At 38.5% G+C, this 25,940-nt stretch overlaps 1 protein-coding gene across 1 annotated transcript; it reads left to right on the top strand.

Moving 5' to 3' along the window:
• Positions 1-8,118: 8,118 nt before the first annotated feature.
• On the top strand, positions 8,119-25,264 carry DIO2 (iodothyronine deiodinase 2). Its single transcript, XM_085061632.1, has 2 exons — positions 8,119-8,996; positions 19,988-25,264. Exons 1-2 carry the CDS (start codon positions 8,775-8,777, stop codon positions 20,603-20,605), a joined length of 840 nt encoding a protein of 279 aa, XP_084917758.1. The 5' UTR covers positions 8,119-8,774; the 3' UTR covers positions 20,606-25,264.
• The last annotated feature ends 676 nt before the right edge of the window (positions 25,265-25,940 follow it).

The following is a 25,940-nucleotide window of genomic DNA, read 5'->3' on the forward strand; positions in this document are numbered from 1 at the left end:
GATACCTCTAAAGTAAATGATACATAGCATTATTTAGGATACAAAAATACTTGTCTCATACTTAGTTGTCTTTTGGCTTGGTTGTAACAGGAGAACCAGAAAAATACTTTAGTTCTTGGAGTTTTTAAAAGAAATATATGGCAACATATAGAATATAATCTATCTTTTTAATTTCTTAATTTAATTGTGTTAATCCTACCCTGTACACAGTGAAGATGAGGGCCCTTGTTTCACTTGCAATGAGACGTCAACAAGAAAATCACATAAAACCTTGATAAAGTTCTTGGTACTTTAAGTGTGAGGGAATAACAGATTGCTGCCTAGGTAACTAAAGGTAGAATGAAACCTTACAGGTGAATGGCGTTATTTTGTGTCTCTGCCACATTATTCTGATAACTGCTGTTAGTAATATCTAACACTTAGACATCGTTCCTCTGAAGATGTAAAAAGCACTTTACAAAGCTCACTTAAGTTTCATAAAAACTTGTGTTTCCTGTAACTCTATAAGTAAAAAGAGGTATACAGGGAAACCACTGCAGAGGTTTTCAGCTACTTATTTAAATGCACATAGGGAGTTGTTTGCTGACTGCGGACAGGTATTTTGACTCTTAATCTACCATTCCATCTAAAACACTTATTTCCGCCACCACCAGGATTCTTCTGATGTAAAGGGAATTACATTTAACTTTCTGAATCACTACATTTCCCTTCAAATGCCTGCTCAAATATTGTCAGGAGGAAATAAAAAGTAATGTTCCTGGGTACACGCTCACAGCATTTATTGAAATGGTCTCTCATGCTGAACATCAGAACAAGCAGTTTTCATTGTCTATAAAAACTTTACCTTTCCCTAAAGAAGGTGGCTAGCTGCTTGGAAGTGTCTTCCTTCTTCACGTTAGGAAGGCAGCACAACAGACCTCATAGCAGATATTTAGGCAATTATAAAGGGAAAAAAATGTACTTGGAGCAAAGAACATGGTGAGAGGATAAAAAGCAGAAATCCTAGACCCTGTACTTGTGTTAAATTTATTTCCAAGACAAAGTTTTGAATTTTTTGTTTAAAGTTGAATTGCCCCATTTTATAAACTTACTTTTATAGGGTAGTCTAATATTAAATCATCAAAATCTTCTTTACTTGACCCTCTGTTGTTGACCAACAAGACCGGAGAATCAAACCTGCTATTTTCTTTCTATTTCTGGCTGGAATGATGCTTTGGCCTTGGTTAAAGTGGTAGAGAGATATACTGAAATAAAAGAATTACAGGACCCTGAAATTCAAGTTCTGGCTTGTGGCTGCAAATTGCTGAAATTCTCTGAGACTCTGCCCTTTCTCCATGTCTATCTTTCAAACTTTTCTATTATAAATCGAAGCTCTTCAAGGTAGGGATTTTCTATAATATATGCAAATTCAAGACTTAGCATAATTGATTACTTAACTTAAACATCATATTTAGTAGTGAAATGAACAAACAATTGAGAAAGGGGCATGAATCACGACCCTAATGTGGGGAACTGTGGTAGGAGATGGATGGAGGCAGCCATGGGATTGCACAAGTGTCACAGAATTCTAACCACAGAAACAAGACCGAAAGAACATGCTTTTACAAGGCATCATCAGCCTAAATTATTTCTAGACAAAAAGGGATAATGGGATTAAAATTAATTAAAAACAAGCAAACAAACAAAACCAAACAACAAAGTAACCCAAAGTGGGAATGGAAAAGTTAAATTTCACTAGAATCAAAGCAGAAGTTTCAATATGGCTGCACTCTAAGTCTGAAGTCAGTGTCAGCAGAAGACAGAAGGTATTCTTATTTCTTACACTGCACAACTCTTGAGTACTTTCTACTGCTCACATTATTAAGTAGGTATCCTGTCTAGCATCCCTATTATCTGTGGAAATACAGCTCAGAAATTTGCTGGTTTTCACGTAACAAACAAAACATTATTGAAAAGAAGGTTGGGATATTTTTTTGAGAAGTGACTGACTTGAAATATTTTCCTCTGTTACTTTGATTGCCAGAGACCTGGAAAACATTCTCATGTGGGAAAAAGCCACATAAATTTACAGGTATTTAACACCCATCTATATGAAGCACAGTGGACACTTCTTGCATTATCATTTAGATTGTTTTAGGATAATCGAATTAACTTTTTCCAATATAGTGAAGAAAATGTTCTCTCTGGATGGTTTTTCAAACTGAAGAATATATAGTAATTATTTGGGTTAAAGCACAACAACATACATGTTAGACCTACAAGGAGGTATTGTGACTACGTGCTACTATGGTATTCAGCATTTCTGCCTTCATTCCCACTCAAAAATTGTCCACAGAAAGTGTCATATGGTCATATGTCATAATGGATGGAGGGGATTGAAAGTTAGGGTTGTGTATAGTTATCATCAGCAACTGAAATTCATGTACAAACATGACAAGAATGACAAGGACACACAACTCATTTAATTCAACTGTAACACACTATATTAGGAGCTCTACAGAAGGAGATATTGAAGAAAAAGGTCAGTGGTTTGCTGGGAAAAAGGAAATTACCCCCTCTCAACTGGAAAAGCTTGGGCTGTAGGGATTTTCTAGAGCTTTGAGACATATAGTTTTATATTAGAAACGATAACAGAGATAATACAATTTTATACCCATTCTCACTCCCCCCCCCCATCCCCCATCTCTCTGGACTTTTAGACGGATAGGAATACATTAACATCATAACTTATTGACATCTATGCACAGAGCTGCCAGTATACTCCTGCATTCATGTATCTCATGTGGATTGTCATGTGAGAGGTAGACTTTAAATTCCAGTCCCAGGTTTTCTTGGGAATTTGGGAGGAAATTTACAGAACCTACAAGTAGATTAGGTTGTTCTCTTCTCATATTCTATACATAAAAGTACTATTTGCTCTTGTTGCTCATTATTCAGAATATTTGGGCTAATTTTCTTCTGACAAAATCTTCTGATTTTCCTTATTCATAACTCATATTTCCTGTTTTTCTTTAAAGAAACTACCTTATCTTTTAGGGTGGATAGGGTGTTTTGTTTTTTTCCAAAATTGAGTCTGACTCAGCCAGGTGTGTTTAGCGTCAGCTTTGTTGAAACAGGGAGATTATTTTTGTTTTGCATAGATATTTGGGGATCATTAGTGAAGGGATGTGAAGAATTCTCTACTCTCAAATTTGTCACTATTATACAACCACACCCATGAGTGAATTTTTTCATTTTGCCATCATACAATGAATGCAGGCTCTTAGAAGGTGCCAGACTGACAGCTTTGAAGTTTACAGAACAGGTTTTGCAGAGCCATTAGCAGTCCCAGTTTTCCTTGTGCTCTTCGATCTTTCTGAAACACCATGGCTTGATTATAAAGCAACCTGAGTTACAGCCTGGTATATCTACATATTACTTAACACCTCTTAGGATATTCTTTTCTTTCCCTATCCAGAAGCGACCCAGTTATACAACCTTTTTCTTCTTTAGTTCATTTTAATACTGTCCCAGTTTGGCACCTATTGGGTGAAATGACCTCCAATTGTAGTGCTGCTTTGTGGAGTGAGGGGGCAGTGAGGCTGACTTCTTTTATCTGCTTAAGGGACTTCTCTCCAAATTGCCATGGAGAGCTGCTCCTGTGGGCAATTTGCATTCTTCTTACCTGTACTAAGCTGCACTGCAGATAAACTGAAGGAATCAGGTCTCTGGGGTATTAAATCAGTACCTCTCATAGCTGCCAGTTTCACAGAATAATCAACTCTCAATTATGCAGCATAATGGCAATGACAGAATAACCCAAATAAAACATAACCAAATCTGATACAAAAGGTAAATGAATTCGGCAGTAAGGATAGATTTAGTGTGCTCACCTTTGAAATGCTGGTAAGCAAATTCCTGTAGAGAACAGAGGCAGCTTTAAGCAGCCAGAATGGGGCTGGGTGCCAGCAGGGTGAATGGTGCTCCATTCAGACGTGGTGCTGTGGGCAGGAGTGATGGAGGAAGGTAAGGACAGAATCCATACCATGCTTGGAGAATCCGCACCATAATACCCATTCAGATAACACTGCAACTTGCCTGAAAAGAAAATTTCTTTTTCATTAAACATATTATTTCTTTATTAAAATATGCTGCTGATCCCAATTAAAAAAGTGTAAATAGTCAATGCTCAATGGCATTTTAAGTGAGGGAATTGTTGCTGAGTGAGGGGGTGATGTTTCTCTTTTGGCAAAGAGAAAAAATGCAGTTTTATGAGAGGTAAAAATTCTTGTTTGGCTTTAATAAACAAATTTTGCCCAGGGCAGCAAAGCTCAGCTAAACTTTTCTCCTCCCCATCTCTATCCATATCACTCTGCAGCTGTACAATTCTCCAGGGATAAGCTCATGGACACACTAACTAGCTCTGAAACAAAAAGGTTCATTCTTTGGTTTTGGCAGTAAAAGCAGTGAGAAGCAGCAAGGCAGGCATACAGGTTGTGCTGAATCCTTTGGGATAATCTCTCCCACGAACCTCCTGGGGGTAGGACCAGAGCAGCAGCCTTGCTTGCCTGTCACTGTGAGGTAGTCTTTCACAGCTGTGCTGTAAAGAGTAACTGCATTCAAAATAGTCTTGCTTGGTTAGAGAAAATAAGGCTGAGTAACCAAAATATCAATCAGTCTACTTGGTTTGTACTTTAGCATCTTGATACAGTGTGATTGAATGCCACTACAGCTTACAGAGGTAGTTAAGCCACAAACAAATAAAAACCTACACAACCAAGTAAAGGTTGTAAAACACACTTTCTGACATGCAGAAAGCTAGTATGGATCCACTATAAAATTAGATTAGAGGAAGTGGCCTGAGCAGTAGTAACTCCACCTCAAATTTTCTGTGTCTAGGTACAGTTATCAAGTGAGTTGCAGTAAATAAACTTACGGGGCTGATGTCCTAATCTTCATGCTACCGTAGTTGAAACTGGAAAGTAACATGACGCTATGCTTGGTTTAGGTTTTGATGGCACTGATTTTTATAAACATTAGAGAATATGAACAACTATACAGATACTGTTGACTTTAGCCACATACAAGGTTTAGTAACAGTGAATGCTTTTATGTTGTTGGCTTTGCTCATTCCACCTTGACAAATTATGGATGATATGTTTAATTTCCCATTACTGAATCTGACTGCTTCTTAGATTACGAGAGGACTTCTATTTTCTTTTGCTGACGAAGAACTGAGGTACATTGTAGGGCTATGTCCAAATTATATAGGAAGGTATGGCAGAGCAGGTAACTGAAATGAGCTCTAGCTGAACCCTATCTCAGTCTTTTCACAGTAAATTCAATCCTGCCTAATTCTTCCTCATTTATCAAATTCATCCAGTTTGCCTTCGAGAAGGAAGGCTTCAAGACTTCAAGCCTCTCTTAATGTCTCAAGGTGTGAAAGATCTAGCCTTTCTTCCTTGTTTCATGACCATCTGCAGGGAAACGGCAACAGACTGTTGGCTTCAAAAGCGAGGTTATGCTCTAGATACCAGATTCTCACAAATGATGCAAATAGTGATTTCCCTTGTATTTTTGATGTCTGAGAGAAACACAGGGATCAATTGTTTCAGTCAAGAAGGATAGAAACTATCAACTATTACCAAGAAGTAGGGCTAAGCTTTCCTTCTCTGTTGGGTGCTGCTGGACTCTACTGTCAAGCTGACTAGTAGTGCCTTGTGCCCTGCAGAGACAGGCTGCTTCTGAAGACAGTAATGGCAAAAAACTATCTGTTTACATTTATTTATTCAAAAGATTTATGACTTTATGGTTGTATTAGGGGGTTATCATCCATATCTTGACTGTAGCTCCCAAACACACAGTCTGTTGTAGTTCAGTTTAACCCCATACACACAGTTTGCTTTATAGGCAAGAAAGGTGGCACAGTAAATATGAACTATCAAACTATCATCTCACACCCGTGCTCCATGGGCTTCCTGCTCAGCTTCTGATGCACTTCAAAGCTCTGTAGCTGTCTGGTTTCCAGCTGTCTTACAAACAACCTCTTCACCCATGAAGCATGCTTGTGGGTAGGGGCAGTTGTTTCACAGGAACCCAGAATACATTGTGTTCCCAGGGTAAGTTCTTGCCTGACTTTACCTCCAGGGAACAGGAAGAGCCTGAGCTGGACTGTCCTCAGAGCTGTTTGCAAACTGTTCTCAGAAACAATGGCTGATGATTCATCCAGCACTGTCATCAACAATCTCCAGGCCTGCTGTTTAACAGACTGTCCCAAAATAAAGAAAGGAGACTTTCCCAGAGAGAATCATGTATTTTTAGTGGTGGATCTACAGAGGAGTTATTTAGGATTAAGAGTGCTTGTAATCAAGTGATTACATATGCTTGCCCAAGGTCAGGCAGTAAGCTAGTTTAGCAGCTCTGGGGACCCTCGTTCCTGTCTTGTATTCACATGACATGAGCACACTGACTCATCCATGTGTGGGGATATATAAATGCCTGCTTATAACGTGTTTTTGCAAGTTTTAGTAATAAAGCCAGATCTGTGAGGTTGCAATCCTATGGCAACAGAATACTGTCATCACCAACATTTGACTTAAAAATAGTTTGAAAAAGAAGCCCAGTCTTTTTTTTTGTTGTTGTTGTTTTTGTTTTGTTTTGTTTATGCTAGTAATGCAGTAGGTCACTGGTCTAATGTGTGCAACCTTTTAAAGTTATTTCTATGAGTAAACATTTGCTGGAAGATATCCTGTCTGGGTGATATCTTTTGCAAATGCCTGAAATTAAGCTACCTAAATAAACTTTTCTTTGGTGAGAACATGGCAAGACATGGGGTGGCCTTTCTAGATGTGTACATCCTAGTATAATGACAGGCCAAGTGATATTACAATGTCTGAAAATTAAAGACCCTAGAGTAGGGAAGGCTGATGGTGTTTACCTTCTGCATTTGCTAGCAGCGAAAGGATAGCGATGACTGATGAAGACTAAGATATATGAATGAAGTAAGCTTGTACTCCTCATCAAGGATGTGAGTTGACAGAGGTTAGATATCATGCTGGCATCTCTGGGAATGAAATGTGTCCGGTGAAGAGAGCCTACGTAAGCACATAGTGAAGATATCCACTAAAAACCAAAATTATGGATGTCTGCAACAGGAAATACATGAAATATTTATCTAAGGGATTGAGAACCATGCAAAAAAAAAAAAACAAAAACAAAAACAAAAAAACCCCAAAAAACCCCGTCTTCTGTAGCTCCCCAAAAAACCATGTGAAAAGAGGACTAAATATTGGACTAAAAAGGTCAAATAAAGAGAAATGAAAAAGAACAAAAAACTTTCAGCATGGGGCTCTAGGGGACACTTGCAGTTGATAAAGTACAAATAGCTCTGCCAGAGGAAACTTCTTTCTGTCTCTTCTTTACAAGATTTTAAATAAAAGTTAGTTAACATTAGTAGGCTAGTGGATGTAAATAGCTACCATAGGGAAATATTAAAGTCCTTGAAACTCAGCTGATTAACAGCATTTAAGGCTGAAGCATATGTTTTTTTTAGGCAGGGAACTTTAGGTTCAAAACCCCAAATCCATCAAAAACTTCTTTTCTCTCTTTCTTATCTCCTTCTCTTACACATCAGTAGATGAAGTCAGTGCTAGGTATTCACTTATGTTACCAAGAAAACAAGATATTTAAACAGTATACATGTTATACTTCAGGTAGGTGGGAGAAAAATGTACAGAAACGTGCCCTTTGTTGGGATGCATCAACTCACACACCTTCCTATAAAAGACAAAAGGACAAAGAAAAAAAAACAACCATGTGAAAAAACCTGTCAACAACAGAAGTCTGTGTTGCTGTGTCACCTTCCATGTCACATGAAAATACTTCTTCCAAAATCTGGAAACATTTTTAAGAACATTCAGAAGCATATTGGGTTTTTATTTTCTCCTTTTCAAAGCAAAGCAAAGTTCCACCCTTGCTCTCTGTCTCTCTTTTTTTTCTCCTCTCTTAGGAAAAAAAAAAAAAGAAGTTTTGAGAATTTCATTTTTTCTATTCACTGCAGTCCTGGCCAAAGTAAAGCCCTCTTTTACATTGACGTCAAGATCTTTACTAAGATTAGGGTTTCATTTCTCTATTGCAGCAATTAGCTAGGGAATGTATAAAAGGCTTCAGGGAAGCAAGCTAGGACTCCAGAGGGGAGAGCACTTTGCACCATAGGCAGATAGCAAGAGAGAGTGCGAGAGGAGGAAGGCAGGAGTAGAGAGACGCGGAGTAGGAGGGGGGGCGGGGGAGGCAGAGGGAAAGAGAGGGAGGGAGGCAGGGAGGAAGGAACAGAAAGTTTATGTACATAAACCTTTTTTTAAAAGTATTGTTGCACCTGGTAGCTAGCTTTACTGACACAGAAATGAGTGGTCTGTTCAGTGCTTAAATAGCTGAGAAACAATGGGATAGTGCAGGAAAGTTAACAATTAACAGTCTCAGCTTAAATTCTGTAACTGCAGGGAACTAGAAACACAGCTGCCTCTCTCTTCAGCAAAATCAGGTCTCCTGGTTAAGAGAAGAACTTTTGTTAACATCTAAATTTCTGAAAAATAAGCAGCTTGCAGTTGAATGAGTATAGTGCAGTTATGCTTTTAACCAGCCTGCTCATATTTAAGTATCTCTGCTTATTTTAAAGAGAGCAGCTGCGAGAGGGGTAATGAGGCTTTTGAAATGCCTTTTGCTTTACTCTTTTAAATGAGGGTACAGAGCAATAAAGAGAGCTGAAGGTATTCAGCTGAAGAGAAGCAGCAAGGAAGATGGGTCTGCTAAGTGTGGATTTGCTGATCACGCTTCAGATCTTGCCGGTCTTTTTCTCCAATTGCCTCTTCCTTGCGCTCTATGACTCTGTGATTCTCCTTAAGCACATGGTGCTGTTTCTGAGCCGCTCTAAGTCTGGGCGCGGTGAGTGGCGGAGGATGCTGACCTCGGAGGGGCTGCGCTGCGTCTGGAACAGCTTTCTGCTGGATGCCTACAAGCAGGTGAGTGCACGGGGATGGGGACTCAGCTTGGGGTGGGTGAGCTGGGATGAGCATCCCACTTGTCAGCGGAGAAGGAAAGGGAATGAGTGGTGCAGACTATCCCCTATCTGATGTTAAATTTGATGGGAGAAGTATAAGCTGAAAGGAGCAGTACTTCTAAGTCGGGGTTAAGGATCCACGAAATTTTGGAGCTGCTGACTCTCTGTGCTAACTATCTGTGCAGCCCTGGCCATGTCACTTAATTTGGACGTGCCTCAGTTTCCTCACCAGCATGAATAATAATCTTCACGTTTTTAAAGTATTCCAATATCTTCGTATAAGAGTAATTGTGAAATATTGTAGATGTTTTCACAGCTGTAGTTTGTTTGCCTTGTGAGATCCTCAGATATTATAAAAAGACAGCATCTTCAGATAGAGCTCTACATAGATAGATGTTAGCTATGCAACTAGAGTTGTTTTACCTAGAGTAAAATGTAGTAATGAACTATTGTCATTACACTGGCTTTTTCTATTACTCATATGTTAACTTTAATATTGGAGGAAGCATCCAAATAATAGTAAAACTGTTCAAAAATTGGAATAGTGACCTTTTTCCTTCATGAAAGCAGTGACAGGGACATGTCAGAGATTAAAAATGAACTTGACTAGCTGTCGGACAGCTGCCTGGTGATTTAAGTTAATAAAACCAATAACAGTTATGCAACATGTACTTTTCCTTTTAAGATTTCTACAAATATTACCTAGTGGTACTGCCCAGGTCTCATGAGGTAGCTGGAGTTCCCTTTTATAGATTGAAAAGGTGGACCCAAAACCATGAAATTTCTTGCACAGACCACCCAGTTAGTGAGTAGAAGAACTGGATTCAGAGCTCTGTGGCTTTCAAAACAGTGCTTAGTCTGTTAATTTGTTGTCTTATTTAGACCATCTAATTTAACATACTCCATGTGATGTCATAGGGGTCCTATCCAAATTATACTCTATCTTCCAAAATATTTCTTTTTGTATTGCCTTCCCCCCAATTCCCTTTCACACCTCTACAATAGCCTTTGTTTTTGCTCTTATCTGAAAATGTGAAGAGCTGGTGGTGTTGGTGTTTGCTGGCTTTGTGATATGGAATACCATCTGCTTAGCCTGAAACCCAAGCCATGGGGACATTAATTTTCAGTGTAAGACAAATATAAATAACTTTAGCTTTTGCCAAATGGGTCAGCCTCTTACTGCCACCCTAGGAATCATCCAGCTGGCTACCCAAATAAAATAATGCTGAATTAAGCCCACTATTCTCTTAGCCCTTCTAGTCTTTGTTTTTATTCTCTTCATAGACATTAAGTAAGTACATTTTACAGTGGCCTTGTCAAATAGGTCAGTGAACACAATTGTTCCCATTTTACAGACAAGGCAAGGCAGGATGATTAACACATGGCTTGGTCAAGGCTCCAGTGGAGGTTGGTAGCACAACTCTGCAACAGTCAAGTTTTGAGTTCCCATATTTGCAACCTATATGTGGCCTGGGGTCTGGAGAACTTGTGAACCTGTAAAGAACCTTATATCCATGAGATATTTTCAATCTCTTTTTACTTAAACTACACAAAATTATTGAAAATTAGGATATTGCATGCCTTTCTGTAGTTCCCAATGTCATGATTTGCCTTTCTTTCAGTATCATTGATGTTAACCATGGAAGCTACGGGTATGATGAGTCTGTGCTATATTTGGTGTTGGCAATGAAACTCATACCTTGAACTTTGGTAATTTTATTCTCTCCCTTATCATGATTAAATCACCTAGGTTGTTCAGGCCAATCAGGCTTATAAGGTTCCTAGAATGAACTCTGGGGCCCAGTGAACTCAGTAGAAAAATGCATATAAACATAACCAAATTTTATCACCTTGTTCCAAAAAGGGGGAAAAGTCCATTCATGGCAGCTACCATTAAGACAAAATGAATTGACCAGCAATTCATGGAAAGACTGTTTTACTTAATAGAAGTATGGGCCATAAGGACAAAAGATCATTGGAAACTCTTGATTGTCACAGAAAGATAGTTTAGAAATCAAATTATAGGGGTGACAAAATAAACTGAGGAGCAATATTGAAAGAACACTGATCACCTCCACAATTGATGAGAAGCTTCTGCTGCTTCTGTAAGGAAGAAAAAGGAAAAAAGTTTCAGCTGCAAAATTGTACTAATAGCATTGAAAATGATTGAAACATACTCTGTTTTGTAACATGTTTAAAACTCATGAGAAATAGTGAAATATATCAAAGAATGTCCCACAAATATTTTTCCTTAAATCACCCTTGTCTAAATCCTGACTAGGATAACCCAGTTGTGATATCTTAATCAAGACAATGAGTGAGAAATGAAAATATTATGGAATGAAGTTACTATACAGCATGGCAAAATGTGGTCAATACCATAACCACAATTGCTTGTTGTTCCAATTTACCATATGAAGCCAGGTATTAGCAAATTACTTTAAAAGATGCTTAAGATCATTCCACTGAGGAGTATTTATAAGACAACAACCATTTTTCAGATAGAGTAACAGAATTGCAGATTATCTGGTCTGAAATAACCAAGCTAGACTGCCAGTTAGAAGACTGGATTGAAGAAGTAACTGTGTTTGGTTTTACTGTGTTTTTTGTCACTCACACAGAATTCTTCCTGAGTACCTTTCATAACATTTTTCACAAAAGTACTTGATATAAAATTTCTGTTCACAGAAAAATTTCCTGGAAGATGTTACAGAAAAACACTGTGGGTAGACACTATATTCTAAATTAAAGTAAATTTATTACAATAAAGGACCTTTGCCTTGAAGGCATGTACTGTTCCAGAATTGATTTTTTTTTTCAATACTAGTGTGTACAAGATATGAACCTGTGATGGTTAGAGTATATTTCAAAACGGCTATTCTGATTTACTTTCTCATTTTGTAGAAAATCTTACTAATATATTATCCAAATTTCAACTTTTTTCCCTGCTTTTCATTGTTATTACATATTATTGCACATGACTTCTTGGTGAGGGCAATTCTTTCATAGGCAAGATTTCTTAGCAACAGTTGATTTTGACACCCTCAGTGGGGAAACAATGCAAAGTTTGTTGTAGTGTATGTAGAGTATATTCAACATTCTTTTTTATTGGAACATTCTATATGATTGGTTTTCTCCACATTTTAAAATCCTTCTGGAATCAAAATAATTGCTCATTTGTTTATTTTGATTTTAAATGCAAATTTTAATAATGAATAATATATTTCTTTTTACTTCCTTAGCTCTGAGTTCAATATCTGTCAGACTCAGTGTTGATATTGTCTACACTGCACCAGCTTTGTGATTTATAGACCATCCTCCTATTATTTGCCAAGAGGCAAGTGTGTCTTACATTGCAAGGGAGTCTTTAGGGCCAAATTAATCATCATAACAGAGATAAATAAAGCTAGTAGCCAAGTTTCATTAATTTTACGTAATTGAAAGAGTGCAACAGTTTTATTGAAATGTTATTTTTATATATGTATGTGTGTGTAGGTATTTACAATTTTGTGTTTGCATGTATAAATATATATATTACATATATACATACACAAATATATGTATTTGTCTCTATATATGTACATACACATACATATAAAAAGGCAAAAGTACACATACATAAGCATACATAATCTACTCTTCCAGGAGCCAGTCTCTCTCATTTCTCTGTATATGTATACACATATATATGTGTATATGTACACATACATATAGATATGAATGCAGCCACAGCTACTGATGAGAGAGAAAAACCAAGACTTTTTGGGAGGGTGTTAGTGTAACTCTGATTTATATAGGCCATTTCTACAAATGCCAGAGAGGTATTTGTAGAAATACAAATTAGCCCAAAGCATGAATAGTGAATGTACCACACATCTGCAAAAATCCCGAGAAAAAGCTAGAGAAGTTTAAAAAAAAATTAAAAGCTTTCTTTTACCCTGCTAATTATATGCTTTATTTAGCAGTGGAATGAATCTGCTTTCTAAGATTCCAAAGGTGAGAAATTGTTGTGTTGAAGTGCTTTTAAAATTGGTGCAAAAACGTTAAGTCCATTAGCAATGCCCATTGGTGAGGCCTCGAGCTGGGAGCTTGTCCAGTGCCAGACATGAGCTCTGTGTTTCAGCAAGGCTGAGCTACCATTCATGGTCTCCAGCAGAGAGTTCTAATGTTATCCTTGAGGAAATCCTCCCTCTTCTCCACCCCAGTGTAGGGTAGTTAGAGGGAGGACCTTCATGGCCTTTCCCTGCAGAAGGCCAATTTTTGGGAATGCTGTGGTGCATCTCTGGGGGCAACATGCGCATAATGCACATACACAGAGACTCGTGTAACTGCGTCATGGGCCTCAGAGGGATGCTGGTATCTCAGGTGATGTATGGCGATGGGTGTGTGTGTACTTGTACAGCTTTTTACTGTCTGCAGAGTGGGCCAGCTACAAGCTCTGGCATGACAGCCCAGCACAGGCGAATGGCTGGCACGGGATCCCCGGCTCACGGCGTAGGCCCAGCTCTGGATGTAGCAGCAAGCCGAGTGGCTCAGTAAACACCCAGTGGGATTTTCCTGGCTTTTCAGGGAGGCACGGTTTAATTACCTTTGGCTATTTTTGCCTGCCTGGTAGGTACATCATGTGAAATAAACCAGCATGCAAAGCAAAACAAAGCAGTCGTGCCAAACCTGACATGTTAAGCGCATGCTGCACAACATTATCACAAAGATATATGTGAAAGTAATATAAAAGCATGATCCTCTACCTGCTCTTTGGCTGTCCAGTAACTCTTCACTTTTTGAGGAAATGTTTTAAAGGTTGGAACAAAGACCCAACCTTCAGATTTAGTATTTGCATTTTTTTTGTCTGGCAAGGTAAGGAAGTGTCTCTCTCTGCATTTGACAGCGATAAAGGGAATTTGTGAAAAAAAAGTCTATTGTATAATTTCAGGGTTTAGAACTAGACATTGTGTGGTATTAAAAATATTTCATTGGTTCAGCTTTAGCAGAATTGTTTTCATGGACATTTGCAAATGAAAACAATCTTGAAAGAAGCGAGAAAAACAAAACCAAACCAAACCACAATTAAAACTGCTCCTGCAGTGTTGGGAACAAAAATTCAACAGGATTTGGGCTTGACATTGTAATTATTATTAAAATGTTGTAATTATTATTAATATATGATCATGTTTGTTACAGTTGCGTCTGAAGACCAACCTAGGCCAGGGACCCATTGTACTGGGCAGTGTCCCAACAAGAGGAGCAGACAGTTGGTCCCACAGAACTTAAGAGTTCAAACATTCAAAACAGACAAAGGGTAGGAAAAGAAATATGAGGACTTTTATCCCACATGGAGTTTCATCCCATTTCATTGTGCAGATCTAAATTCACTTCTTCCACACCACTTCTTTGCCCTATTCTATTTTCACCCTTGTGTGTGAAAAACTGACTGAAAGCAGTGATTGCTTTGTTGTCAAAGCTTTGTGAAAACCCCCTTTGGCTGTGATAGACACAAAAAAATTAGCTAACAGGCACTATTCAGGAAGAGGATCGTATGTGGTTCTTGTGCTCTGGCTCTACCTCTCTGTCAAAACCACCTCTGTGTATTCATACAGTGCTCAAGGTGAGTTAAAAAAAGAAAAAACCATCATCCAAATTAATGTCAAATTCACTTCATGTGTTGAGTAACAAAAACTGGTGAAGCCCTCTGTCACCCATAGGTAGAGCCCAGCGACCACAGTGTATTAGACGAAGCTCCTGTCTTGAGGGAAACATAAAGCCCTTAAGAAGCTTGCTCTAGGCTGCCCAATCACAGGAACTAAAATTAACTGTAAGAGTGCAAGGCAAAAGGTTCCTTTATACTTTCCCTGTGCCATGCATACTCATTTGCGGCACTGGCAGCATTTGTGGGAGAGGGCAGCATTTGACTAGTTATTTTTATCTGGACTGTGCCCTGTTAATTTGTCTTCTACTTCCCTCCATCAGCTCCACATACCTGATCCTAAGCAAAAACCTCAGGGAAAGCTTGAATAATTTCTAGTCTCTACCCTCTGATTTGAGTAATTCAAGTTGCTACCTTCCCAAGACAAATGGAGAACTTCTGCACCCTTACTCCTGTGATTTTTATCATCTGCACAACTCTGGATCATGTAAATAAAAAAAACAAAAAGAATAGTTTGTAGAATATTCCAACCAGAGTCTGATTATGATTTGGACGAAGCTTTATCTGGCTGAATGGGATCAAATCAAAGCAGAGAATTTGAAAAAAAGCAAAAGGCTGCAGGGATTCCGTTCATTACCAATCACTGCCCTCCAGTCCCAAATACAGCATGTCCATATTCTAATGACTAGTATCACAAACTGCTAATTGTCTCATGGCATCTAATTTTTTAGGGGGTTGACACAGATAAGTCTGCCAAACTGTATGAAATTCCCTGATGCAAGGAATGAAAGTTGTATTCCAGTGCACAAGATCCCAGGAAGGTTATGCTAAAGTTGATAAAAGCAAAACAGGAAAAAAGAAGAGGTAAATGAGGAGGCAATGTTTTGTCCATGGGGCTTTACCTAGTCCTTATGGAAAATGTACCACAAAGTTAGCAATATGAGCTATTTCCAGCCTGCAATTTATGAATAGGGCTTTCTCTCTGCTCCTAAGTCTCCTTCATTTTGCAGGCCATTTGCTAAAGCATCAGCAATCTTGTTCCCTTTTCACTTTGCATGACTGAGAACAGGCTGTCAGGCAAACACAAAATTCTTACAAATGATGCAAGTCACTGCCTTGGTGCTGTTGCTTGCCCTTGCTGATGGCTGGGCTGGCTCTCAGATTTGGTTGGCCTACCTTGCGTGTCCCAAGCAGGCTGTGTGGGAGACGATGCCTGCGTGCTGCCCAGTTTCTACCTCATTCAGAAGGTTGGCACCAAATGGGCAAATATTCGCACACAAAAGTACGTGATTATGAAAATGCTGGGTTGCGTGTGAGGGGAATTCTGCTGGTTTGTTTCTCAGAATTTATATTTTGCCTGCTTTTGTGTACGATTTCAAAAGCAGTTTGGCTGAATACATGGGTGTTTTTGTTTGTTTTCTCATGGTGTTGATTTTCTTTTCCAAGAGCTATTTTTTCTTTCAATAAATAACAACAAAGAAGACAGCCAAGGCCTACAATGCAGATGATCAGCAAGGATGATATTGTCATCCTGTGTCAATCGGTTCAGAATCTGATGAAATAAACAGTCCTTTGGGAACGTCAGTGCTTCATCAAGACCAATTAGTGGATCTGCCGCTGCTGCTTATGTTTAAGCATTAACGACTGGGCAGGGCTGCTTTTTGGAGTGCCTGACACTGGCATGGAACAAGGCACCGACCTAATTACTTCTCTACAAGAGCAGAAAATGGCTCTTGAATGCCTGCTTGGCAAGGATGTCTCATTAAGAGGAAAAACCCAACACAAGCACTCCTAGAAACAAAAATTAAAATGATAGGTAACCTGCGGCCATGAGACTTCCTTCATGGCCATGGGAAATGAAGAGAAACTTCTGTAAGATGATGTATAGCTGTATAGATGGATAAGGACGTCTTTGTACTTTGTTTCCTAACTCCATCTATTTTTATAGTCTGTAAGGAGTATGAGAGGCAGAACACAAACTTGCATTGTTGAAGAACAGAAAATATGTTGTCACCTTTGGTATTAATGTTAAATAGCGCTTGAAGGGCATTCCCATTTTGGTATCTGATGGAAGTTATTTTATTAGTCTGTTTCTTTAGGGTTTACAAACAGGCCTAGGAAATTAAAGGGTTTGGTAAACCTTAGTGAGGAGGTGGTAATGAGGAGCTTATGACATGTAGCTTCTCTTTCTGCTTAAAATTATCAAGAAGCAAACTGTGGTTTCCCAGTTCAAGAGTGGTGGCTAGATATTTTCAATCATGGTACTTTTGTTAAAATAAAACCAAAAGAGTAAGTGGAAACAGTTGTTCAGATGTTTCTTATGTCCTGAGCAGCTCTGTTGATTCCTGACTTATAGGTGCTTGTTTTTACCTTTCTTTTTCTTCTCTGAAGAGTGACAGCAAATATCAGAAATTCAAAGTGTGCTGCTTAATTGTGATTTTTGAGATAAGCTACATGTCATTACTTCTTTTCTTTGACTGGATGAGCACACACTCTTAAATACTGAAATCCATTATTCATCCAGTGAGTGGGTGCAGCACAAATACTTATGTGTCAGGCTTTGCCCAAAAGGCACATTTTGAGCAAACTAGCTCTGAAAAAGCATGTATGGTAGGCAGGAACAGTTAAACTTCCTAGGTAGAGAGTGATCTGGTGTTTATGCAGATATGCATGTGTTGTGTTTTTTGAGATGTGCCCTTTTTTCGGTAGTCACCAATTTATTAGAAATTGCTGAATTGTTTAGTTGGCTTCTGGATTGAATGCAGCCCTCAGGGTGATTATATGGATGCCACATGATCTTGACCTATGTATCTCTTTGTTCAAGTGCAGCCCTTTACCTTACTCTCTCCTGCTTTGCCTATCTTACTTCACAGAATGACAGAGAGAAATGATCAACAGCTGAACAGAAGACTACCTGCTACCTGCTAAGGTGTAGGTGGCCTTAAATGCTGTAAAATGCTTAATGTTACTTCTAAAATGTAAGACCCTGAGTCTCCAAGCCTGCCTCTCCAGACAGATCGTTTCTGCTCCAAAGACTGGGATGTAGCTATTTTCTTTCTCTGAGTTCACTGGACAGCACACTCACACATCAGGTCCTAAACTCAGCTGTTTCAAGCCTCTTGGTTTCAAATGCAAAGGACTAGGCTTTTTTAAAACTGTTGCCCGGGCTCTAGCAGATGACAGTGTTGCACATGCAGGTTTTGCAGGGGTGGGGATAAAAGGTGCTTTGGTTTCCTGGGGCATCATTTGATTCTCTTGACTGTGGTGCAGCTGCATATCCTCTGCTTCCAGTAGCATGATCACCACATACTTGGCCTGGAGAGATTTATGGGTCTCAGGCTGTCTTTCTTCCTGTGATTCTCTTCCTTGCTGATCTCTGAATGAGAATGGCGGCATGGTTGTGTTTCAGTTTGCCCTATAGAAAAGAGTCAAAATAATGCTTATAAATCATATGTCAACATGCTGTGAGTCATTTTCATATAGCTGTGAAGTCTGGTAGCTTTAAGGGCTGTGTCTTAAAAACTTTGCTTTGATTAGACTCCTTCTTCTATTGTTATTCTGATGGAATAGTGCAGAGTCATGAATAACTGCAGATTTGTTTAAGGTAGCCAGGTTTCTGAGGGAGAAATGGAGGATCCACTGTCAGCAATCTACTTGCCTTGGAATATATGTGCAGCAGCAACTGCATGAGTTCAGTATTCAGCTGCTCGCTCAGGTTCTTACTGCATATAACTCCTACATTGCATTGTACCCTATAATGTAATGTAAAATAGAAGTGCACCAAAACCCAGTTATTTATGCAATTTTTAAACAATTCTCATGTAGCGTTAGCTTCTATAGACTTTAATTGCAGCATAGTTTCAGAAAGACATATGTAAAAGGTAAAAGACTTCAGAATTTGGCCCTGTATGTTTCCTTCAAAGCAACACTTCTGAACATAATCGAGTAGTCAGGGGACAGAGACAAAGAGTCAGGAAAATACAAAAGGATAATTGCATTTTTGGACTAGAGGCTGATTTTAAAGGCAGAGACACAGGAATTGCTGTGGCAGAGATCATTAAAAATTAATTGTATTATGTAATGTTTTGTGGTTCTATAGTAGTTATCAGCTAAGGATCTTGGAGCCCTCTGCAGGCTCCACCTTATTCTGGCATTCCCTTCTGTGGGTTGCTTTTATTCTTTCTTTTTTTCTATTGATATGCAAATAGAAATGGTCAGGCAAAATGACCTTTCCACAGTTGCCTGTTGGATCTGAGTTAGATCTGAAGTTGGAGCTGAGAACAGTTAATTTTCACCTCATCTTACCTCAACCGTCATATAAACATTCCCCCTTTCCTGCTGGCTTTTTTCCCTCCCAGTCGTCTTGTAAAGAAACATTGCAGTAGAAGGAAATATGTCACTCAATTACTCCTGAAATTACTGTGAAGTGGTTAGAAGAAATAGACAGCACAGTCTTGGATGGTCCACTGTCAAAGAAGTAGATATATTAAGTGGGCATCTGCAGAGATCTCTTGTGTTTCATACTCTTGAGTATTTTCATTCTCGGACTGTAGGATGGAAGAGAATATACAGATCTGCAAACTGCTCAAAATTGACAGGCACGTGTTGTGAAGATCAGGAATTCAACGCAGAATGATTTTTGATAATTGGAAAAATGGCTTAAACTGTAGGTTGTAGGCTGAAAAGGGACCTAGGCTTTATAAACATCTTACTAGCTAATCCCTAATCAACAGGCATGTTGTTTTTTTCCAAAACAGTCATGATGTCTCATAAAGCAAACATCTAGAATATGCAAACAGGTGTATTCTGTGAGCTACTTCATTACATGAAGTAATTGTCTGATTATACTGAAAATTAGTAAAAACACTGTTGAAGTTTTGAACAGTACACTTCAAGGATGATGCGAACCAGGTGGAGAGAACTCATGGAAAATGCTGGCAGAAAAAATAATTTCTCACTGTGGAAAGTTAGAAGAAATTTGAGGTAGTCTGTCTAAACGCAAATATGAGTCTCCAAATACATCAGGGTGGAGAGGACTATGTATGTAGTGGACAGGACAAGCCTCTGATAAAATTTTCTAATATTAACAAAGTAGCATTCTTGTCAGGAATGCCACATTTTCCTGAGCTGTGAGTGGAGGTGGACTAGATGAAAGTTTTGAAGCTGCTGCTTTTGACGTTTTGCTATATCCCCACACAGCTTGTTAGGTGACTACTCTGAAGAGGTGACTATTTGAAAAGAGTAGTCATAAGGATACTGCACAAGAAAGTCACACTAATTTGCTATGTTTTAATTTATTCTGCCATCAGGTCAAACTGGGAGGAGACGCTCCAAACTCCAGTGTAATCCACATAGCCAAGGGCAGCGACGGCAGCAGTAGCAGCTGGAAAAATGTTGGTGGCAACTGTGGAACCAAATGCCACCTTCTGGATTTTGCCAACTCTGAGCGGCCACTGGTGGTCAACTTTGGCTCAGCTACCTGACCACCGTTCACAAGCCAGCTGTCAGCCTTCAGCAAGCTGGTGGAGGAGTTCTCTGGTGTGGCTGACTTTCTGTTGGTCTACATCGATGAAGCTCACCCATCAGATGGCTGGGCTGCCCCTGGAATCTCTCCCTCTTCATTTGAAGTTAAGAAACACAGAAACCAGGAAGAGAGATGTGCAGCTGCTCACCAGCTCCTAGAGCACTTCTCCTTGCCACCTCAGTGCCAAGTAGTGGCTGACTGCATGGACAACAATGCCAATGTGGCCTATGGGGTTTCATTTGAGAGAGTATGCATTGTGCAGAGACAAAAAATCGCCTACCTGGGAGGCAAAGGCCCCTTTTTCTACAACCTGCAAGAGGTTCGGCTTTGGCTGGAACAAAACTTCAGCAAAAGATGAAATCCATTCTCTATAGGAGTTATGTCAACAGATGTGTCCCTTTAAGGTGATGCAAAAGGGAAAAAAAAGAAAACACATGCTAGTTTGAATAAAATCTTTCAGATGATTGCAGGAGAACACATTTGACAACGATGTCAAGTGAATGTTAACTAGGAAAAGAAAATAAAACAAAAATCTAGCTCCACAGAAACACTGTCAAGTGAAAAATATCCCACTCCTGCTCTTGCTATGGACATAAGAGGTGAACAGGCTTCTCTGAAAAGGTGATGCTGGCAAGAAGTTAGGATGGTGAGATAAGACCTCTGTCCCAGAAGCCCCAGTCCTGGGGTGAGCCAGGGGAAGCATTTCTGCGTGGAAGGCATTCAATGGAAAGGCAATGCTGTACATTTAATCAGAAACGCTTCTTTGCGTCCTGTGGCCAATGCAAGGCACCTGGGAAGAGCAGGAGTTTTGCAATTACTTTGCATACAAAAGCAGTGCAGTGTGGTGATTTTCCTTTCTTGGTAGAAAATTTATTGTTCAGAGACTACAGGAACCACATGCATGTGTGATGCAGTGCATCACACAGGCAGACTGGCTGGTCAGAGCAAGATGAGCCATTGTCTGCTGGTATTTGTACTCTCTGTGAACACCTCTGCACAGCATATTAACTATGTAACGCTACCTACATGTTTGTAACCAGTGTGCAGGCCTGTGCCTGCTGAGAAAGATGTTAAAATCTACGGAGTTGGACCAAAAAGACAAAGGTGATCAAGTAAGCCAATTGCCATTTGAAAACTAAAACACCTGGACTATTTATAACGCAACACTGAGAACCATTTAGACCATGCATCATACGACAAAACTAAGCTGATGGCAACCAAACCCTTGGTTCTCAGAGCTGACAACACACATTTATCAATATTCTCTGGTCCTCATCTCTGTTTCTTTACCCACCTCCATCTCCTTCTGTCTAGTAATAGGCTTAAAGCTATTTTCACTTTTAGCTTTTTTTAAAAAATAACTTATTTCTCTCTTTTATTTTTATTTGAGATAATGACCTTGCAGGTGTATTTTGGGGATGGAGGAACTTATGCACAACTTTACCTCATTGAAATGGAAACCTACCCTGTCATTTACCCTCTTAAATGTAGTCATGCTGACTTTTGCTATCTTAGATACCCGAAACTAATTTATAGCTATGTTAATCTGAAAGTTGCTTGCAGCCTTAGAATTTATTAGCTGCAGTTCTGCTACCAGAGGAGCTAATAGTCTGTTCTGTTCATGTTCTTGAAAACCTTCCCAGAAGACAAACAGTGAGGACAAATTTGGATTAATGTGAATAAGTGTAAAAGATGGCAGAATTTTAATATGAATGGGTCTGAGGAATTGACTGTTATGTCTAAAGAGACAAAGTGAACTTAGAGTATACATTAAGTTTAGGTATTTCTAAAACTATTTAATCAAGCCTGATGAAAACGCAAACTTAAAATGAGCTAATCCATTAGAACAGATAAATGAAAAGCCATATGGAGATGGGCTATCCAAGTTTTCTCTCAACTTTGGCAGAAACATGAAGCAGATAAAGAGAGTAAGTGGCAAAAATCAAATTAGTTCTTTTAATTTCTCATCCTGTCCACCATCATGAAAATGATGTGTTGATACTAACACAGGAAAAAATAGAAAACTCATAAGTATTTTAATTTTCACAAAGCCCATTAACATTGTGTATTTCCTCTTGCTTGTCTGTTGGTCAACTTAGCCAAGGTAGGAGGAATTCAGAAATGTGTTTTCAAGCAGACATCTGAAGTAATGACACTAACATGGGTAATTTCTCCCATACTCAGGTTCATGCTTCCCATTCCTCTCACATTTCCCCCCCCCAACACTGCTAAACATGTACACACATGCACTTACAAAGGCTGGTAATGTGCATTGGAGAAGGGTGTAAAGAGTGGTCTTTAGATCTCCTGGCCAGCCCCACTTCTCAGAAAGCCTGTGTCTGTGTGTATATGTATGTATGCATTTATGTATGCATCTGTATGTATACAGTACATTTTTATGTATGTGTATGCATATACATGCACATATAAGTGGTGTCTAAAACCACAAATAATAATTATTCTGTCCTCCCATTCATTAATGTTACTGTAAATCATTGCTCAGTGTGGAAGATTGTTACAGATCTTCATGACTAACTGGGATATAGAACTGAAATTTTTAAACATATTAGCATAGAAACAGTAGCATAGCCAAACTACTTGGTTTATTTAATCCCCTGTCCTACCTCTGACTGTATCAGATGCTTCAGGGGAAGGTGCAATAGTTTCTAACTTACAGAATTTTCATTAGCTTCAGCCCTTATTATTTTTAACTCATCTAAAGTGGTAGTTGATGTCTCATCATCCCTATGAGAGGCTGATCCTGAGTTCTGAGATTTTAGTATTTTGTGGGGTGGGAACTTCTAAAATAAAAAAACCCATCCCATTTAACTTCAAAGAAAACCAAATGAAACAGATTTTTTTTCTTTCATATTTAAATTGGCTGCTTTTTAATATCATTCTCATCTCTTGCTGTTATATACTAAACCACTATAACAGAAGTGATCCCAATTTTTCTTCTGTATGTCAGTCATTATATAATCTATATAGAAATTTACATACCTTTTGTTTGTTTCTTAACAATAATTCACATTCTCATACAGGTCCATATTCTTTCCTTGTCTCTGAATCTTTTTTATTTGTGCTAAACAGTCCTTTTACTCAGGTGCGTAAAATGTAGACATTAATCCAAGTGAAAATATGTATTGATATACCCAGCACAGCATTTTTTCATTATTATATCCTAGTCTTCAGACATCTGAAACTTTTTTAATCCATAGCAACTCCATAGCCTTTGTAAAATTTAAACTAGTAAGTCTTTTCTTCATCTTTTCTTTAAAATACCATTGAAGCCTGAACTGTTTATATATGGGAAATGCTAGCCAAATGTTTAGCACAGCTGTTGAAACATACCTTTAGTTCAGAGGAAAGAGTCTGAATTAGTAATTCAGTTTGTTAATACCCATTTGCATATCTAAAGTTACGATTATTTTTCAAGTCCATTCTCTCCTTTTGAATTTGCCTTTTTTTGTCTTTTAATTTATAAATGCCTGTTCATCACACAGTATACAGGAATTGTACAATTGGCTCCTGTAAATGGGAAAACAGTATTGATTTTCCACAAATAAAAATACACAATAACTTCATTTCTTTCTTGGCAACATGTATGACTGTCCTGCCCAAAATTTAAAGATATTCCAGCCTAACTGATTATAAAGACAGAAATATATTTTGCAAAACCTTGAGTTTCCCCAGAAAATTTCTGGTCAGAAAGCAGGGCTTTCTTCAAAGAAACATGGGCATAGAGGGGGAAAAAAAAAAAAAGGAAAAGTATTTTCTAAGAGGCTGATAGAAACATACACCCCCACCCTTTTTTTCTGGACAAAATTAAAACATTTTATAGAAAAGGTTTTAAATTAAACATCATGCATTGTCCTCCACTGATGATAAAACTGGCCATATGTCCGATACCCCAAATTTTTGTAACAGTGGTTTGTTTTGGCTTCAGGCAGAAATTTTGTCACCTTGCTGGCCTTGTACTTCACAGTTACTCTAGTCTGCTTTGGGACTGGATCTGCTTCTGTCTCATACTCGTGTCAGGGCACTATCCCATATTATTTGAGGTGCTTCAGTGTGACACACATATTGAGGAAAAGCTCACAAAATAAGTGCCTGAAAGTATTTTGGAAGGCTACTGTATATAATAGAGACCCCAATACTGTCTCTACATTAGAAAAATCCAGTATTTTTCATTTTGCGTAAGGTAAAAAGCTATGCTGGGCTATCATTCTACACTGTTCTGAGCTTAGCATCTATATTTAGCACTGTACAAAAGGAATGTTAAACATTTTGTGCAGATGAAAACTATAGCATTTTGCTCTTTCCTTGTGTAGACAATGACATAAATTTAAGGCAGCAGGAAAACATGCCCCATCTATTTAAAAGAAGAAAATATATTATGAAATATGTTGTTGAACAACTGTCTGAACACTTAGAAAAACAAAATGCAGTGATTTTTAGGAAGGTGATCTTGGTGGGGAAACTTACAAAGCTTTTCTAAAAGGTATTTGTGCTATGCATCCAGGTGTGTGAGGAGGGAAGTTATGTTTCTGTATGTGTGAAAGTGCCTTTTCTGTGATGTGGAGTATAGATTTAAGAGTTTTTAAGACTTTCATTCAGTACTATAACCAAAGCAATAAGAGGTGTCAGGTAGGGAATATTGGCCAGTTTTGTACAACCCAACACCACATCTGTGACAAATCCATATTCAGTTGGGCCCGATTTGGAGTCTTCAGAGAAGAGAGATCGGGGTGAGACAGAGGAGGCTTGTGTGCTTATGAAGATCGCTAACAAAAGAGTGATTAACTCAGTTAGCGTTCAGATGCCCTCACACTGGCATTCTTCTGTGCACCTTAGTGTTTCTGTATTTGAAAGAAGGGTCTCTTTGGGTCTGTTAATGAGATCGCCATGATGTAGGTGCCTGTGTGTACTATGTGTGTGTCATTGTTTAAATGTAAAAAATACACTGCAGGAGAGCCAGCAAAATTTTGTTACAATATGGTGCTCCATGAAATGTGCTTTCTAGATTTGTTTTTCTTGTATTATAATAAACAGTAAAGGAAAATATACCTCTTTTGTGTTTTATTCTAATACTGGTTGCTAATACACAGTGGAATCTTGACACTTGACCAAGGAAACTTAGAACTACATTTAATATAAAAGCTTATGCCACTCTGACTAGATCTTAAGCAATACAAGCAAAGTCCCTTATAAGGGCTGGAACTAATTCACTTGCTAACTGCTCTCAACTGTTAAGAAAGGTAAAGGGAAGGGAAACAGAGAGCTACCGGGACAGCAGCTGACTCTGCACAGAATTGCACTGTTTAAAAAAAAAAAAAAAAGTGCTTGAAGAAAGCATGCCAAGTTGTAGGTAGCACATGAAACCTGGACAAATTGGTTGTGAACACATCAGCTATAAATGCCACTCCCATTTCAATGTACAGGCAAAAATGTAAAAGTTTTTTTTTTTTTTAATAAAATTAAAACCACAGATGATAGCTGCTACAAGAAGAAGAATATAAAATGAAAGATGTGCGGCAACTTTCTAAACAAACTCACTGAGTTACTTGTATTTCAGAAATTCCTCCTCTTTGTCATCTTTTGTTACAGTAAGTTTTATAGGACCCCTGTGTCTAAAAACTGCTTGTGAATATAGGTAAAAAAGAACAAAAAAAATCATCAAAGGGAAGACTGTGAAAAAAGTTACATCCCTGTTTCGCAAACAGAAATGTTCATTACAG

The sequence above is a fragment of the Lichenostomus cassidix genome, chromosome 5 (genome assembly GCF_008360975.1).
Source record: "Lichenostomus cassidix isolate B80296 chromosome 5, HeHo_3.0, whole genome shotgun sequence".
Taxonomy (NCBI): Eukaryota; Metazoa; Chordata; class Aves; order Passeriformes; family Meliphagidae; genus Lichenostomus; species Lichenostomus cassidix.